The 19,833-nt window shown below is 36.5% G+C and overlaps 1 protein-coding gene across 6 annotated transcripts in view; it reads left to right on the top strand.

Moving 5' to 3' along the window:
- The window catches only part of RIMS1 (regulating synaptic membrane exocytosis 1), a 469,818-nt gene that overhangs the window by 261,456 nt on the left and 188,529 nt on the right, over nucleotides 1-19,833 (top strand). For all 6 annotated transcript variants that reach the window (XM_063096231.1, XM_063096237.1, XM_063096236.1 and 3 more), the window contains 2 exons: nucleotides 7,225-7,568; nucleotides 11,123-11,988. In XM_063096231.1, the coding sequence (XP_062952301.1) occupies nucleotides 7,225-7,568; nucleotides 11,123-11,988 (1,210 nt within the window). The remainder of the gene's footprint in view (nucleotides 1-7,224; nucleotides 7,569-11,122; nucleotides 11,989-19,833) is intronic.

Here is a 19,833-nt window from a genome sequence, read left to right as displayed (position 1 = left end):
GGTGAATATTCCATTTGACTTAAAAGAATAAATATTCTGAATTGTTTGTTCACCTTTTTATTCCCTGCCAGGGAATAAAAAAGCTTTTTATTCACTGCCAGGCCTCGCCCTGCACATGTGTAGCTTAGCATTTGGACAAAGACTAAAAATTTTCTATATACGCCCATTTCTGAGTATTAGTATATTACAGTGTTTGATATCCCTATGTGATTACACAATATAAACAAATAATACTTTCATTTTTAGCTCATTATTAAAATTAGGGAGAGAGGCCAGCAAAAGTAGAAAAATAAGATACCAAACTTTAGGAATACTATATTGAACAAGTAAACCCAACAGTTTTGTAGCTTTTCTTTGGGGGATAATATCCATAGGATAATTTTATATCATCAATTAGTATATGAAGTATTATATCAGATATGAAAAATGAAAATGTTATGAAATGTATATAACCCATTTGGACATGAGGTGCAACTACAGAAGGTAAAATAGCTATACATCTGGGACAAATTCTGGGACTGGTACAATGTTGAGACAACTGAAATACGGAGTATACGTGAGAAATAGCTGTTGATGAGTTTGGAAAAGTTGGAAAGCACCAAGAGTCCTAAACAAAAGTGTTTTAATCCTATCTTAAATATACGAAGTGATTTTGGACATTTTAAATTGTGACAGATCTGGAAATGGTTATGGAGGTTTATTGCAGGGGCAATAAAAGAGGCAAGAAAATCAGTTAGGATATCAGTTATAGAAATCCTGGTAGAAAGAGTTGATGTCCTCACATAAGGCAGTACAATGGGGATAAACATGAGGGAGTATATTCAAGTTATGATATTCAGGAATCAGAATTAAGAAGACCTGATGAAGGGTTAGTGATAGGCTAGTTTCAATCTTAGATTAATGGCTATGTTACTGTATAGATGGTTGTACCATTAACTGAGATAAACAATACAAGGCAAAAAAAGCATGCTTTGTGGGAAGCATGATCACTTCTGCTTTTTAAATTTTAAATTTGAGACTCCTGTGTGACATTCAAGTAGCAACATGTAGTAGACAAGAGGATATGGATTTGGATATTTTAAAATTTCAGAGTCAGCAGTTTATAGCACAATATAATCTACTTGGTTACAAAATAAAATTAAAATTCTATGTATATTTTTATCTCATTCATTTTAATTTCTACTTTGCATGTTTTATAATGCAAATACTTTGTTAATCTAGTAGGCATGAGTATAATTTATTAGACAAATATTCATTTATTGTATAAGCCTTCTCAAAACTATTTTTCCAGAAGAGGTTGTGATCAAAATGTTTGGAGATGCTGTTTACATCTCTCATGGAGCCTACTGGATTAAGAAATGTAAAGGAGCAAGAGTGGAGCTGTGTGTAACATTAACATTTAATAAGAGAGTCAAGGAAGATTTTAGCCAGGAATATGAGAAGAGGTGATAAAGTCAGAATAAGACCAGAAACGAAAATTGTCACTTAATTTTAGAAATAAAATAGGGGGTGGTCATGAATTCTAAATACTCAAAGAACTCAGTAAGTGGAGGGCTAAAAATGTGTGCATAAGTGGAATAGGCACTATGGAAAATATCACTAATATCTGTGAAAGAAAAATATAATTGGGTAAGGAACACAAAAAGTAATTACGATTTGTAATGACGACCATGCTAATAATATCGATTTGATCATCACATACTGTATACAAATATTGATAGTCAACTCTGTACCCCATACATATGTATAAATAAAAATAATGAAAAAAGAAAAGCACAAATAAAAGATGATATCCAAAAAATTTTTTTAAAAAGAAAGAAACAACAATCACAATAATACATTGAGCTTTCATGAGGAGAGAACAGAACTGTGTTTACCAGAAGTGTGAAGGAGGAGGGAGAGAGGGGTTAATGAGAAATTGGTTAATGGACACAAAGAATGATTACATATTGCAATGATGAATAAGCTAACTATCCTGATTTGACCATCACACATTGTACACAAGTATTGATAGCCAACTTAGTACCCCACAAATATGTATAATCAATTATGCACCAATTGAAAAAAAAAGCACTGTTAAGCGTTTATGTTTGTGTTTAATAAACTCTTCACAGCTGATAGACTACTTCTATTACAGATAAGGATAAGGTTCACTTAGGTAACCTTCTGTCCTTCTACCCCCAATCACTATTTTATTATCACTGTGGGTCACTTCTGCAACTTAAAATAACATCTTATTATTCAACATAGAGACAAGTAGTGTTTCTATTTTTATGCTTATAAATATAAACAACATTATGCTTCATATTCTGTGGGTCCAGTATCATGACCACTGTTCCACTTGATGAAGAATGTTCATAGCTTCAAATGCAAATAGGTCCTCCCTTTAACTGAATTCCTTTATCCTATTAAGTTTTTGATCTATTTTGTTTTATGTTCTAAATTGCACTACTCAGTTGATCATATTCCCTTTTTTGCTGTAGCTGTTGTCTTCTGGTTTATTTGATTTTCACTCCTGGGAATCTTCATTTCTAGAGCCTCCATGCTTCTGCTCCACGTTTCTCTTCAGGTTTGCAGAAGAGGGCTGTTCATTCTGAGGCTTTCCTTAACTTTTATTCTTCTACAAAAGACCATTTGCTTCTTGGATTTCATTTCTTCCTCTTTCTTGGTAGACTTTGTATTGCTAAGGAGAATATGTGAGTGCTAAATTTTCCATGTTCTTCCAAATTCTGAAAATATATTCCCTTTACACTTGATTGATGGGTTGCCTATGAGGGTACTTCAAAACATTCATAAAAAGATTCTTATTATCCTTTAATTCTATTTTTCCACAAACTTTTTAAAGTACTATTGTATATAGAATTGAAGGCCCCCCATAGTTTTCCCTAAGAACATTGAAGATGTTTCTCCCTTGTCTTTAAACATCCAGTATTGCTGATGGGAAGTCTGATACCATTCTACTTCTTATTCCTTTGTCTAGGACCTGATTCTTTCTTTCTGGAAGCTTTTAGGATATTCTCTTTATCTTTGGTGTGTTAAAATTTTATAATGATTCTGTGTCTTGGTGGTTTCTTTCTACAGTCATTGTATTTTTTTTATTAGTTATGAATATCCATGGAGTACAAAGCTGACCATCACCATTCGTGCCCAAGATGTGGCACCCAGATCAATACTGGCAGCATGACCATTACCACAAATTGCAACTATACCCTGTGTCCCTCAACCAATTAATCCTCGACCTCCCTCCCCATACCCCTTTCTCCCACCCCACTTTGTATCCCTAGGTATGTTCTCTCCCTCTGCAAGTCCAGCACACCACTGTAGTCTTTCCTTCGTTCCTTCTTTCTCTTTTAGATCCCACTTATGAGTGAGTACATGTGGTATTTATCCCTTTGTGCTTTGCTTATTTCACTCAACATAAGTTTCTCCAAGCTCATCCATGTTGTTGTGAATGGCAGAATTTCATTCTTTTTTATGGCAGAGTAGTATTCCATGCTATATATATACCACATTTTCCTTATCCAGTCATCTGTTGACGGACATTTAGGTTGGTCTCATGTCTTGGCTATTGTAAACATGGGAGTACAGGTATCGCTTCAACATGATAATTGTGACAATATTACCTTTAATTTTCAAAAGTCCTTTTTGTTATGGCATCTGAATGTGAATTAGAGATTATTCTGAGGTTTCTTTCCTATTCTTGGAATTATCTCTACTCTTCCAAGATCAATTCTTCTTTATGTTTATTTTAGGTTTTCTCTTTAATGTTGTAGTTTTTCTTTTGGTAGTTTAGTTGTCCTTGATAACCAGGGTAAAAAACAAAAATAAGGCGTTAAAATGGGTGATGGGGATTTCTCAGTGTGTCTTTGTGTGTGCACATATGGGAAGTGTTTTTGAGTATACAACTGGGGAGCTGGCCATTAGGATGGAGAAAATCTACCTGTCAGAAAGAGGAGGGTTCGTTGCAGGTCAACAACAACTCTCTGCCTCAGATTTGTGGTAAAGTGGTCATTCCGCATGTTTTGCTTTTTGTAAATGAAGGACTTTAAATAGTCTCCTGTTTTTAATTCCATTTCTGACTTCTATCCTGCCAGAGTATCTGTCATTTCTAATCTGGGGCTTCTCATGGGTTCTACTGAGAAGATTAGCTCCCTTCTTGGTTAAACCCATCTTCATCTGTACTTTAAATTATAGCTTTCTGCATTTTGTTTCACTTAACACCCTTTTCCATACACTCAGAAATTTCTAGAAATTTGTTGGGATTCCTTTTTTTGTTGTCGGACTTATAACTCTAACTTTATTTACTGTTACTAAAATGAGATCTTGCTATGATATTTTAAATTTGAAAAATTTTTGAAAGTACAGTATTTGAAGGCATTATTAAATTATTACATTTTAAAATGTGTAACTGATATTGTCAGGGCTCGGTTACAATTTGGGAAGCAATTTTGAAAAATATATGAAGAACCCTAATTATTACCATGAAGTGATTATAGCAGAGCAGCATTAAATATGTTCTAAAACTTTACGTAACAATTTGATTTTTTCTAATATATTCTTTAAAAAAGACCTTAAGTATTAAAACAGTTTGATCAATGCAATTTTTTTATTGCAGCGTTTTGTAAAATATTGTAAGCAGCTTAAGGGTTAGGTGAATGATGTGCCCTCATTATAGAATATTTTGTAGATATTAAAGTGTTTTAGAAATAGAATCACATGGAAATACTTATACTATAATACTAAATAAATAAATAGAATATAAAATTACAGTAAAATCCCAGTTTCTTAGATTTACATATAAAATTAAACCAAAATGCCAGTAGTGGGACAGTGGAAGTGGGAGTGCTTTACTGATTAAAAAAAATTCTATATCATATTTTTGTTTTTCATAAATCCACATATTTTATGAACTTGCAAAGGGAAAAACACAACCTTTGAAATAGAAAAAACAAGAACAACAAAAGATTTGGAGAAATGCACGCACATGCATGCGCGCGCGCGCGCGCGCCCACACACACACTGCAACAAGAACCAGAGAGAACACACTCATTCTCATCTCCTCTGTTATCTACTGTTTTCTACTATCTCATCTACTTTTGTCAAAAAAATTGAAATATTACCTTGATAATTTTTTCCCCAGTTTCCACTGGAGTAAATGCTTCACTGAATAGAGAAATGAAAATGAGGAAAAGTAATTAGAAAATGCAGCAACTGTAAGATTAACTATCTCCAGTCTTCATTTTCATGTTTTTCAAAATGGTAGCATAATAAATTTTTTGAAAGTACTGTATGAAATGAAAATCAATTGTAAATTTGTCTTTAATAATATAAAATAAAAATATGATTACAGTATCTTTTGATTTTTTAATCTTCATGGTTACATTTATTCTTTATGTTATAATACTAAATATCTCAGATTGATTCTTATAAGCAAGCCATTTGTGTTACTATAAGACTTCTGAACCTCATTGTGATGAATCACCATAGTAGTAGCATCAAGAATAAATCTAAGGCACATTGCTTTTGCTCTGTGTGTCTTGTTCTGTACACATTTCATGTGAAAGCAAGTGTAAAGCACTTTTCCATCTGAATACTTTTTTTCCTGCCAAACTTATGGTTTTATACATGGAATTCTCTGTACATATATAGTGAAAAGTGTCGTAAATTTTTTTCCTCTGGGTAAAAATGATCTATTATATTGCTTAAGGATTCATTAAGTAGAAAAGACAGAATTTAAAATAGTTAGAGAAAAAGGTCAGAACAAAATTCTTAATAGTTCTTCATTTTTCCGATGAATGGAGTTTCAGAAGCCATATTACATAACAATAATCTTGCATTTGGGTTTGTATTTGATTGCTTAATATCTGTGAATTGTTAAGATAAGTTATTGCACAGACCTGCTTTAGTTTAGATTAGTTTGAAACACATCCCAGGATATTTAATCAAGGTATAATCCTGCACAGTGCAATCTCTAGGAGTGTGTGCGTGTGTGTTTTTTAAATAAATAGCATTTTTTTTTTTTTGTAGACAAAGTTGTGCCTTATCCTCTTTTTAAAAAAAAAATCTGTTAAGAAAGTCTCCCTACCTCACTCTTGGATTATCTATAGCTCTAGGCAAACATAGTACTTAATACTAAGTTCAAAAAGAGACTCTTAAATATACATGACTGTGTTGCTTCTTGGAATTTGACTCATTTTAGTGCATATTTGAATTGTTTGGTATGAATTGCATTGAAACGTATGACAATATCCTACTGTAATCTAATATATTTTTGTTTATTTTATAAATTCTATAAGCAATTTCTTTTTTACTGGTATGTTTGTGATATGAGTAATTTATATAACTAAAAGTAGAGATTGAGAGGTTTTAAATATTTTAACATTTCTATAGTTAACTTTGTTTCCAAGTTTGAGGATAGATTGACCACACATAATTAATTTTAAAATACAAATTATAAAACGTTGTGGTTGCATAAGGAAATAAGACATAGGAAAAATATGGAATTAAAAAATATTTTTCCTAAATGTTAAAAATAGACAAAATAAATCAATTACTACTCACTTAAATGAATAAACAGTATTTTAAAAATATTGCTTAAAGTACCAATGCTGTTTTTATCTACTCACTAGTTGTAACTTTTTGAATAAGTTAGAAATTAAATCACTTGTAAAATTTAACTTCAATTAATAGTAATACATTTTGATCTTGGCCTTTTCTTTTCTGCCTCCCTTTTTGTTTGTTTATTGCATATAAATACTTTTAATATTGACTTTAATAATAGATGATTTTTTAGAAGACAGACATCCTCTAAATCCTTTGAGATACTGAGGTTTATGTACATAAATATTGATTCTATAGCTCCTTACATTTTTCTAGTTAGTTCATTACCCCAGTAGAACATTTTCACAGATAGTTTAAATGAAACTACAAAGTCAGTCATACAAAATATAACAGATACATGGTAAGAGGAAGCTCAGAACCATCAAATTAACAATTCTGAGAAAAAGCTCTACACTATTTGCCTAGAGGCATTCTGGTTTCAGATGGGTCTCAGTCCAGGGATTCATATATGTGATGGTGACTTGTGTAAGGACCGACCATATTCACAAGAAATTTGCAAGGATAAATATGAAGATAAAGATTATTCTTTTTTTACCTAAAGATGTTTTAAGGTATTGGAAATAAATTATAGAAAATTTATGTTGCTCTCTCTTCTTCAAATAGGTTATGTGGGTATGCAATTTATGCCGAAAGCAACAAGAAATCTTAACCAAATCTGGAGCATGGTTCTTTGGAAGTGGCCCTCAACAGCCAAGTCAGGATGGAACCCTGAGTGACACAGCTACAGGTGCTGGTTCTGAGGTACCAAGAGAAAAGAAAGCACGACTCCAAGAGCGATCGCGGTCTCAGACACCCCTGAGCACAGCAGCTGCCTCCTCCCAGGACAGTGCTGCTCCTCCAGGTGCACCACCAGACAGGAGCAAAGGGGCTGAACCCTCACAGCAAGCCATGGGGCCCGAACAGAAGCAGGCTTCATCCAGGTCTAGAAGTGAACCTCCGAGAGAGAGGTAATAGTTCATTAACCTGGTAACCAAAAGGCAAGATCCTGTTTTGAAAGCAAACCCATTTTCAAGAATTTAATTTCTATTAAGAGAAACATGTAGAACTAGTACTTCTCAGGCCCCACATGGAAGGCAACAACAGGCCTGAGGTGCTCTGTTATCTCTAGAATGTATCATTCCATAGGAGATCTTTGTTGAGAAGGTTTTCTTTCATATCATGTGTTGGACGTAAACATTAGCTAAGTCACCAGACTGAGCTACACTAACTTCCAATCTGGAACTCAGAAAAGCTCTTAGATCATTTTTCATTTATAGAAGTAGTTCTTTAATTAAAAGTATGCTATGAGAAAGTATGATGGTGTAATCTGATGTACTGGAGGGTGTGTGGGTACATCAGAGAAGCCTTCTTTATTTATTTTATGCTGAGCTCTGAAGAGTGACTAGGAATTAACCAGGAGAAGGGTGAGATGGATGTTCCAGGTATCAGCTCAGGGATGCAGCTGAAAGGAACAAGTCCAGTGGAAGGACTTCCTAAAGAATACCCACTGGCTAGAGTGCAAGTAGCAAAGGGAGAGTGGGAGATAGGTGACTGGTGAGGTAGTGAGGGGACAGGTTGCATTTTATAAATTTCATCCTAGGCATAATGGAAAGACATTGAAAATCTAAGCAGGGGCTAATATGATTAAATACTTTACTTCAGTTGATTTATTCACTTATTCAAAATATGTATTTATGTCCAGACACTATGTTATGCACTAGGAAATAGTGTTAACAAGGAAGACGTAGTCTTTGCCTTTGTGAGGCTCATAGTTTGGGGAACCTAACTGTTGCTAGGACCTGGATAGGCTTGGTTGCTTTTGTCTGTGTAATCCTTTATATATTCCACTGGGTGGGAAAGCAGGCTCCAACGAAGGCTTTTGATCCCCTTTTCAAACAAAGCGCATACAATCAGATCAGGGACTTCAAAGTTAAGCAAGTCTGGATTCCAATCCTGGTTCTGCCACAGTAAGTGGTAACAACCCACCTTACAGGGTTATGGCAGGTATTAAAGGAGAACATGTGTTCACAAGCTGGCACATGGTAGGCATTCAATGAATGTAGTGATTCTTCAAGCCAGTAGTCACTGTGTATTTACTATAAGCCAGGAACCAGAGGGTATAATGATAATTAGGACATGGATCCTTTTCTCGCTGATTCTAGGGAAGAGATGACACAATATTCTAGAGAAAGTAGACACCTAGGCAAATTAACCAAGATGCTGATTTGATCCAAGCCATAAAGTACATATAGTACTTTGGGAGCCCCAGGAAAGAGGAAGTGGCTTCTGAATTAAGCTTTGTACAATATCCAGGAGTCATAAGGGAGGTAAAAGAGAATGTCACAAAAAGAGAATGAGTGTACCTAAACTATTTGAAGAGAAGATAGAAAGGACACCAGAGATAGCTCAGTGAAGGTAGAATTAATAGCATTTGGTGACAAACTGTTTTGGGTGAAAAAGAGACAAAAATATTGAAGGTGCAGTTTGGGATTGGTCAGAAGATGATATCTTTAAATAAAATAGAGAATTTGGAGCTGTAAAGTTTCTAAAGAAAAAGAGTTCTGTTTTTGACATATGGTGAAAAACTACCAAAATTTTGAAAATGAGGACTGAATAGACACTTTTTGTTTTGACATTTAGATGAAATACAAAGTAGATTGATAGAGGCAAATAACATTTACTGATGACGTAAATACATAAGAAAGTAATGAGGAATTGGGAGTGTAGGAGCAGAAGAAAAGAGGTGGGTGGAGGAAAGGGGTTGAACAACTTCAGGGAGAAACAAAATTGAAAGAATGACAGTCTGTTTTAAATTACTGAAGAATTATTGATCATATTTTGTACATTGATAAGGAGCTAGTGGAAACAGAACAATTAAAGGTAGAGGTCAGAAAATGTACAATTAGTGAAGCAAAAAATCAGAAAGACTGAAGAACATCCATTTGCATAATACACTACTCTTTCATAAAGCATCTTCACAGATGGTATCTCTAATCCTCACATGAACTCTGTAAGGTAAGCATTATTATAAGCAGTTCAAGAAAAGTAAATTGATTTAATATAAACCTCTAATAAGAGCAACTGTGCTTTAGCGAGCTACTAAATTTCTGCAGTACAATCATCACATTCTTAGGAAAAATATATTTGATGATGATTAATGAATGTTCATATTAGTTCCCTTACACTGTAAAATTGTAACACCACCCTCGCGGTTCCACCTTCAAATCCAAACTTCTTTCCCTTCAATGGGCCAGTATGACCTAAATTCCTCAAGTAGGGCTCGTTATGCTTCTGTTTTGTTTTCCTGTGCTATTTCAAACCCTTTACCTTTCTCTCTACCACCACTACCCTTTCCGCAAAACCACGCTACAACATATCTTAGCAACTACTACTTTGGTAATCCACAATAGAAATTTCTCCACTTTTTCCTATCTCGTATTTTTCCCCCCTCACTTTTTGCTCATGATGTCTGCTTTGGACTTCCAATCAAATCATGTCACCTCTGGAGCTCCCTCTCTGTGGACTGAAATGGAGCGTTAGGTTGCCTTCAATTTAATTGCACATTATATCATATAGTGCCAGAACATCTAAGGCACCCATTTTTTGTAACTTCTGGTATAGTTGCTGGAACTTCCCCAAATCAGGTGCACTCCAGTGTACAAAGAAGGACTGAAAGGGACAAGTGAGACTCAAGATTCAAATGGTCGAACCCTTTTCCTTTACTGTTATCTTCATCAGTGCCTTCAACGGTGTGGAGAGAAAAGTAGAACTCAAAACTGTTTTCTTCTTTTGGACCATATTCTGAAATGAGGGAGAGAGGAGGAAGGGAGGAAGGATGAATAACAATTTCAAAAAAATCACTATTTCTATTATTTTTGCATGAGGAAAAAAATCAGTTATGGTTCAGCCATGTTTTTCCTAAGTCCATAAAAAGTGTTCGGATGCACATGACCAAGTTAAAATTACTTTTGTTCTACTACTGAAGAAGTGCTATTAGATTTGATTTCTGAAGTGGACATACCTGTATTCACATTTCTTTAAAAAATTCAGTTATAGTAAAAGATTGTCAATGTGTATTATCCAAATATATATCAAGAATATAATTTTGAAGTGATATGTATATATTACCTTTTGCTCCTTTTAGTATTATCTATATTATTTTTATCTAAAACATTTTTAAGTCTGAGTCACAAGCAGAGGTTAGCATAAAATTTGTTCATATAATGAATTAATTTACTAATAGTTTTTGTTGATCTGGTTACTTCACAAAGAATTCAAAATGTGAAACCAAGTTTTTAAGTCTCTGAAATATTGCGATGGGAAGGAGCCGTATTTAAAAAGCTAATCCGCTATACAGGTTTAATGTGGTTCTTTATAATCTTGATTTTTTAATTGCACATCAAATTATAACTAATTATTTGAAATGATTTAGGACAGGAATGTGAGGAAAAAATGTTTCTTAGGTCTGGTCTTTAAATTTTATAAATCGCTGTTCGTCTTGACGTCCTTTTGTACACCACAGGAAGAAGACTCCAGGGCTTTCGGAGCAGAATGGAAAAGGAGCCCTGAGGGGCGAAAGGAAACGCGCGCCAAAGAGCGCGGTGCAGCCCGGGGAGGCGGCCGCCGAAGAACGCGAGCGGAAAGAAAGGCGGGAAAGCCGAAGACTGGAGAAAGGGCGGTCACAGGACTACCCCGACCTGCCGGAAAAACGAGAGGAGGGCAAAGCGGCGGATGATGAGAAGCAAAGGAAAGAGGAGGAATACCAGACCAGGTACCGCAGCGACCCGAACCTGGCGCGGTACCCGGTGAAACCGCCGCCGGAGGAGCAGCAGATGCGCATGCACGCCCGGGTGTCCCGCGCCAGGCACGAGCGGCGCCACAGCGACGTGGCGCTCCCGCGCACCGAGGCGGGCGCCGCGCTGCCCGAGAGCAAGACCGGCAAGCGCGCGCCGGCCGCCACCAGGGCCTCGCCGCCGGACTCGCCGCGGGCCTACTCGGCCGAGAGGACTGCGGAGGCCAGGGCGCCGGGCGCCAAGCCGCTAACGAACCACAGCCCGCCGGCGCCCAGACATGGGCCGGTCCCCGCAGAAGCCCCGGAGCTCAAAGGCCAGGAGCCCCTCAGGAAGCAGAGCCGCCTGGACCCCAGCTCGGCCGTCCTCATGCGGAAGGCCAAGCGCGAGAAGGTGGAGACCATGCTGCGGAACGACTCTCTGAGCTCCGACCAGTCCGAGTCAGTGCGGCCGTCTCCGCCCAAGCCGCACCGGTCCAAGAGGGGCGGCAAGAAGCGGCAGATGTCGGTGAGCAGCTCGGAGGAGGAGGGCGTGTCGACGCCCGAGTACACCAGCTGCGAGGACGTGGAGCTCGAGAGCGAAAGCGTCAGCGAGAAAGGTAAGGGGGCGGTGCCGGCCGCGCGCTGGGACCTTTGCCGGCCTTAGCGCGCGTGGCCGCCCGGTGTGCAGGGGTGTGTGTCAGGCTCGGGGGTGCGTGTGTGCTGGACACGGAGGGGCGTGTTTTCCAGGTTAGAAGTGAGGCTTGGAAGGCCCACAGACAGCGTTGCAGCCTGTGGAAGGTGTGTGTGTGGGGGGGGGGCTTGGAAGGCTCACAGACAGCGTTGCAGCCTGTGGAAGGTGTGTGTGTGTGGGGGGGGGCTTGGAAGGCTCACAGACAGCGTTGCAGCCAGTGGAAGGTGTGTGTGTGTGTGTGTGTGTGTGTGTGTGTGTGTGTGGCTTGGAAGGCTCACAGACAGCGTTGCAGCCTGTGGAAGGTGTGTGTGTGTGTGTGTGTGTGTGTGTGTGTGTGTGTGTGTGTGGCTTGGAAGGCTCACAGACAGCGTTGCAGCCTGTGGAAGAGGTGTGTGTGTGTGTGTGTGTGTGTGTGTGTGTGTGTGTGGCTTGGAAGGCTCACAGACAGCGAGGTGTGTGTGTGTGTGTGTGTGTGTGTGTGTGTGTGTGTGTGTGTGTGTGGCTTGGAAGGCTCACAGCGTTGCAGCCTGTGGAAGGTTTTAGGTGTGTGTGTGTGTGTGTGTGTGTGTGTGTGTGTGTGTGTGTGTGTGTGTGTGTGTGTGTGTGTGTGTGATTTGAAAACATAACCACAAGCAGAGACTTTGATTCCTGTCATTCTGGAAAATGCAGTCTTAATGTTTTAAGTTATTATTTTGGGGTGGACTTATTTAGGAAAAATAGCGTCTTTTCTAGAAAATGAAAACTGTGCCTATTAAGGGAAAATGTACATTAAAAGCAAACAAAATAACACAAAAAAACCTCAGTGATGTAATATTACAGTCACAAAGGTGGCATTTTTCAAATTTCGAACAACTTCGGAAGAAAATACTTCACAAATATTATGTCACACTAGGTGTTATATATTGTATTTTGGGTAGTAAGTTTGGGGTGTGAAGTTCACATTCCAAAAGTTTTTGAACATTAGGTGAGAGGCTGACTTTTTCTCTGTAAATCTCCACAGTACAATAAATAATAACATAGCTACATGGAGCTACTTAAATTTAAATTAATTAAAAATAAATAAACTTAAAAACTCAGTTATTCACTTGCATTAGCCACATTTTGAGTGCTCAGGATCAATCATCACAAAAGATTCTATTAGATAGTGCTGGTCTAGAAAAGTACTCCAATTTAATATTAAAATTACATGCTTATTTTGAAGATTCTCCTCATTTTGCTGCTATTCATTCGGATTTAATCTGGCCCAGTTCTAAATTTGATGGTGGTGATCATCATCCTTGTGGTAGTGTTGGCGTCCTTGGGTGTTTCTTAATGAAATTTGTATTTTGGGGGACTATTTTTACAGTTTTTTTGGCTTGCTTTATAATTGCTAAATTATATACTAAATATTACAAATTTTATTTAAAAATCCCTTTGCCTCCTTATCTTCTATCTCCAAACTGCATTCACACATGCCCCCCCCTTACATGTATGCCCAGAGAATGCCTTACTATTTAGATATAGGAACAATTAAGAAAGATCATTCTGTTTTTATTATTACTGCAACCCAACTTGAAATAGGTGTCTTTGGAATGTATATGTATATGGAATAGTTTGATTCTTTCAGCTCACCTTCTGATGACTTCTTTGGTGGGCTTTTAAAAGGTCAGATGATGAGTAGATTCTCTTCACTGCCTTTAATGCCTCAATATTGTTTTCTGGACATATATGTTTTCCCCTGAAGTAATAAAGTAAGTGTTAAGTAAAAAAGTAAAAAGATGTGCTTAATTGGTATGCATATAACTTTTGATGGGGATGGTTATTTATATTTTCCCATTCCTTATAGAAAAGGCTCTACATAAGGTCTTACTGAGTATGTCTTATAAATCACAATAGGCATGGAATCAGACAAAATCGAATTCCAAAATTATTTATAGTAGTACCAGATAATGAAAGAAAACCTGATTAGTAGCATGGGTAATTAGAGGATGGAGCTGATGTGATGTGAGGAGTTTATTGTCTTTGCACTCTGTCTCCCCTTCTGGAGACTTTGGTCACCACTTGGGATGTATACATCTCTGAGGTTTGTGTTAAATATCTTTATCTGGGAACACAGAAACATCATATATGTATTTATCTGATACAGACAATCCTGTCTTCTCTTAAAATTAACCTTATTCTCAAACCAATTTCTTGAATATACTCTGGTCAAACTAGTTGTCCTCTTATATTTTAACCAATTCCAACTCAATGTTTACAAAATGTAACATTAATATAAAGAACATTGCTTTTATTAATGTGGCATAGACAATTTTCTGTTTCAGACTTAATTGGAAATGCCACCATCTGTAATAGCTATTAAAAACTTTATTACCAAACCCCACCATTGCCTACTAAGAGTGATCTTGGGAACCAGCCATGGTAATCTGCAGTATCCTGTGACACTGCACAAGTTACTTAACCTCCATAAGTCTCCATTTTCTTATTGGCACAATGGAGATAAGGGTATCTACCTCATAAAATTGTTGAGCGTTTTATAATAGGGTGCTAAATAGTATTCTTCCTGTCTTATTTTGCAAGTGGTGTCTATAGCATAGATTTCTAATATTGTAATGAGTAGGGAGATAATCACCTGCATCAATGTATATCGTATAGGCCCTAACGAGGTGAGACTGGAAAGGATAATATGCAAAGAGATTTCTTAAAAGAGAATGAATGCCATGTTGTGAGTTTCAGGGTCAAGGGAAGATTATTACCATGGAATAAAATTTAAAGGGGCAGTGGGAGACAAAAATTAAAGTTGAACTTTGATTATCACAGGCATTTGCTTGTTCAGTTTATTGGTTACACACACATATAAATTAAACATTTAGTTACCTGGCATAAGGTACCTACTTAATATATGTGTACAATTCTTGTCATTGATATTATTATTTTTATTTTACTCTTATGCTGAGTTGGTTCTTATATTTATTAGCGAATATGTATTTAGCTCTTTCTGTGGATGTACTGAGGTTAAAACAAGATAAATGTGCTCCCTTTCCTTATGCATCTTGTGTTCCGTTGGAAGAAGAAAACAGTAAAGAGTAATTGTACAATAAAATACAATTTAATAAATGCCTCAAAGGGACATTTCTCCCTGATATATTGATATAATTTTACTATGTGTTCAACTATTCCAACACAGAAAAATGATAACCTGGGCAAAATGGCATCTGAAAGACAACATAGCCTTTCTACTTAATATAATCTTTTACATATAGTTTAATTACATTTACACACATACACACACACACAGACACACTCAGAGATTAACAGTGATCTCTATCTAGTGGGTTTATCTGAAAATTGAGATCAAGGACTACATGTTCTGAAAGTGAATGCTGTTTGTATTGCTATTGCCAAATGGGAAAAACTGGGTATCTCTTAGCTTATAAATATTAACTAATATAAATCTCTTTGTACAGAAAAATAGCAGAAAACAGTGAACTAAATCTTGCTTATGAGATAGCAATTGAATTTAAAGGAAATGTATAGTATAATCCATTGGGGGTAGGTCTAGTGAAGATTTGTGCCTCTAAGGGATTGAGTGAAGAGGCCCAGGAGTAAAGAAAGACACTAAGATGATGCCAGTGTGGAAGAGAGAAGGAGATGATGCCAGTTCTGGAAAGAAACAGAAACATTGCTGACTTGATCCAAACGAGTAAGCCATTTATATGTATAAGGAGATTAACGTCTAGGTCCTAAGCCAGAAGAGGTTGGAAGAACAACAGCCTGGCAGTGGATAGAATGTTTCCTTCATTCTGTTCTCTTCCTAACTTTGAGTAAACTGAGGAAATACCACCCACATCACTTATGCCATTGAACTTTTAAAGCACTTTGTGAATGGTTTCAGAGGTCAACCTGTATAACAAGGGCTAACTGGTTGGTTTGTAAGTGTTACTGCTGGCATTGTTTAGCAGTCCTTTTAGGACATGTATTTGGATTAGTCTAAGAAAGTATAAATGTAAGGGAATTAACCAATGTGTAGTTGAAAAGTAAGATTGAGGACCCTGAATGACAGGTGTGAATTTTCCCCCTAAAGTCAAAGACGGTATCAGGGGACCAGGGGTAGGTTGTGGGCAATATGAACAATTGACAGTTAAGTTTGGGTACCTGACAACTTAATCATTGGGGAATCAGGAATAAGAATTGGGAACCCTTGCAAAAATTGAGTAATCAGTTCTTTAAATGTAACTTATTCGTGCAATGCTTTATATAATTCTTTAGTTCCTAAACTAAAAGTATTGGAAACATCCTCTGGGATCCAGCAGTACAATGACTACTGCTCACACAGTACTTACAATTCTAACCAGTAGTTGACTTACTTTTCTTTCTTGAGAGCAGAAAATTCATTTTATATCCTTTTGATAAGCCTAGTGTTTTTTCTTATAACCTTAAGAGAGTTTGCAATTCAAAAATTTGGCCAACGTTCATTTATTTATGTATTAATTTGTTTGATAAGTACCTGAAGTAACCTACTACATTGCAGGTACACTCTGCTAGGTTCTCAAGATACAGTGATCAAAGAAATATACCCATTTACATAGATAGACATATAGATACATAGATGATAGTTACATAGATGGATAGAAAAAGAGGCAGACATGGTTTTTGCCTTCTTGACATTTTCAGTTGGCTAACCAGAGAACTCTAACTTAAGACTTTACATAGAGACAGAATGCCCTAAGATAAAATCAGGCTCTGTGCTAAGAATTTGGCTACAGACATGTAAAAAACTGTAACCTTAAAACAGTTATATCTTGAAAGGCTTTCTTTTCAAATGACAGTCAAATCTAAGCATGTTTTTCTTGCTCTGTGAGATCCCAATAAAATACTCATAAAAGTAAGGAGAAAAGGAGGTAAACTATGAGCAGATGGGTTATTTATAGAAGATGGAAAGAGGAGAGTAGCCTGCTTTTGGACATAAGAGCTTGCCAAGTAGGCAAGAGGGTGTGATGGTAGAGGGCAAGGCTATCTGCCATCATGCATCTTGCTCAGAGACATCAGATTCAGTGGAGCTGGAAGTGAGAAAGGGAGCTTCCAGTTGACAGATTCATTCAGTATTTGTTGACAGAACAACTGTAACACACTTTCTTCTTCACTCTTTTTACCATCCCCTCCTCCTTTTTATACTTTTACACACAATGAAGGCCCAACATTTAATTTCCAGGTAAAAATCAAGAAGAAATTCAATGAACTACTTTAGTGAAAATGAGAGATACTGGAGTAGGTGCTTCCCCAGTATGAGACTCCTACTCTTACCATCCTGAGGTTGAGCTACACACCTTATTCATCATAAAGTGAAGTCTATCAGCTCACACTGTTCATTCACAAATGTCAGAGACAAACTTAGTGTCCACTAGAGCAGCCTAGTTAAAAATATCTACATGGGAATTCTCACCAGCTACACACAATTTACCCAGAGCTCAGTCTTAAATGTGAGTGAATAACAAAGTCCACTAGATATGAAGGACACCAGCAGAATGAACTATAGAAGACCAAGATAAAACAAGACACATTGACCTTGGAAATAACAGATAATTCAAGAGTGAAATAATGCCTAAAAAACATTGAAATGCTACATAGCTCGCCCAAATTTAGTACATTCTGAAATGCCTGACCCCTCTCCCCACAGCAACTTCTTCCCCCAAAACACACAGATATTCTGTATAAAATATTTTTTGACATATTAGAATTAATAACCTAGCTCACAAAAAAAGGAAAGCTCTGGGTACCAAGAACCATAGTATTGAAACTCTTGGACAGAGGTACTTGGACAAAATACAAAACTATTGGGCTGTACTCAAGATCATAGACTTTCCTGCAGGTATCCAGACAACTCTCCTAGGCAGAAAGTAAAATAATCTGATCTTCAACCTTAAAGTAAAAGCTAATGTAAAGCCTATGAACTCCTTTGGGTCCAGAAAGAGGCAAACATGAAACTGACCCATAAGGAAGCCCACACAATCCTGGGGATGCCCAGAGAATGAGTATAGAGATCATAATTGTGAAATAGAAGAGGAAACTTAATGTCATTAAAGATGCCAAGGAAAAAGGGGAAAATCCATAAGCTTTTGGAGGTTAAAAAATAATCCATGTCATATACAAAAAATAAGAGTTGAGCTGCCTTTACACTTCTCATTTATCAGTGCCTTCGAAGTTCTGAGAAAAATCATTTTGAAACTACAATTCCATACACAACAAAACCATCAATCAACTTCAAGTTCTCAGAAAACCTACTTTTCAATCTCCTTCTGAGAAAGTTATTTAAGGATATATGCATTCAAGAAAACTGGGAATAATAATCAAGAAGAGACAAATAAGAAATAAGAAATAGTGGAGCTAACCCAGGAATTGAATGCAAAGTAATCCCTGAATGACATTGTGTGCAGAAAGCAGTCTGTACAAATTAAAACTGGAGATCATTTCTAGGAGGCACCAAAAAAAATATTTTTATCGGGAAGAATGTCATGGATTCCAAGAAATATCCTATGACTAATGAGTTACTGGACATCGTTGACTTAGTAAAGTTGTGTCTTCTTTCAGTAATAAAAAGGAACAATTAAAAATTGAGAAAAAATTAAACTGTTAGAGAAAATTATGGCCCAAATATGAAACAAACAAAAACATAAAATGATTTTCAACAACTGATACAGCCCATTGAAAAATTCACTCTGGTGCATTTTCCCTGAGTGAACAGGAACTCTGATAGAGCATCTGTAGAAGAAGAAATTTTACCCTTGCGCATTATTGGTTTTTACTTGGTTCTGTAACATTTTCATGTGATAATGTTGTAGAGGCTGCTTATTGGTTTTCAATTTTAGAATAAACCCCTGTTACATTAAATATTTATATATGTTTACAAATTGAATATAAATATTGTGTCCATGTCAAAATAAAGCTAAAACTGATAGTTTATGGGAGCTGAAGGGCTTTAGAGAGGGGAGAAGTGGAGTAATAGGTAAGCACATCAAGACTCTCATCTAAAATGTCCGAGTTGAAAGATCCTGTTCAAATTTTAGAATGAGAAATAGACAACTAAGTGTATTTAAATATAGAATTGTATAAATAGAAATAATGGGTATGCTGCCAGTATGAATCTGGCCCTCACATTATGGGCATGATGGGTGACAATCAGCTTTGTATCTCATGAATATTCATAACCAATAATTTTTAAAAAAACGATTGGCTTTTGAAAGCAAAACAATGTAAAGGGAGCTAATTTCTCCTCTTTAACCAGTTTTAACTGTAGATAACATCTTAAAATTAGAATCCAATAGGTAAATAAAGCAGTCAACATATAGAGGCAAATTATTTAAAAATTAGAGTATCTTCCATTAGAACTAAGAAAATAAACATTTAAAAACAAGATTAGGAAGTGGACTTGATTGTGTGGCAGAAGGGACGTGAGGGGAAATTTATTTAATCTTTACCATATGCATGCATTATTTTGATATCCATTAAAATAGGAAAACACAAAAAAATTCTATTTGATGTCCTTTTATTAATTGCATGTAACCAATTTTGGTATCTTCTGGGACCTCCCATAACTGGCATTTTATCAGAACCTCAAGACAGCAATGGGTCCACATGCAACTGTAACAGCATTGGCTTCTCTTTTTACATTAATCTCTCTTTTATTAGTCTTTATACATTAATCTTTTATTGAATCACTGCTATATGACAGGCACTTACTGATTAGAATAAGTTCCTGTGCTTAGTAAGTAGCTCTCTTAAAAGAGCCCGCCTC

The sequence above is a fragment of the Cynocephalus volans genome, chromosome 5 (assembly GCF_027409185.1).
Source record: "Cynocephalus volans isolate mCynVol1 chromosome 5, mCynVol1.pri, whole genome shotgun sequence".
NCBI lineage: Eukaryota > Metazoa > Chordata > Mammalia > Dermoptera > Cynocephalidae > Cynocephalus > Cynocephalus volans.
The sequence above is the reverse complement of the archived record's forward strand: the minus strand, read 5'-3'. Positions and strand labels throughout refer to the sequence as shown.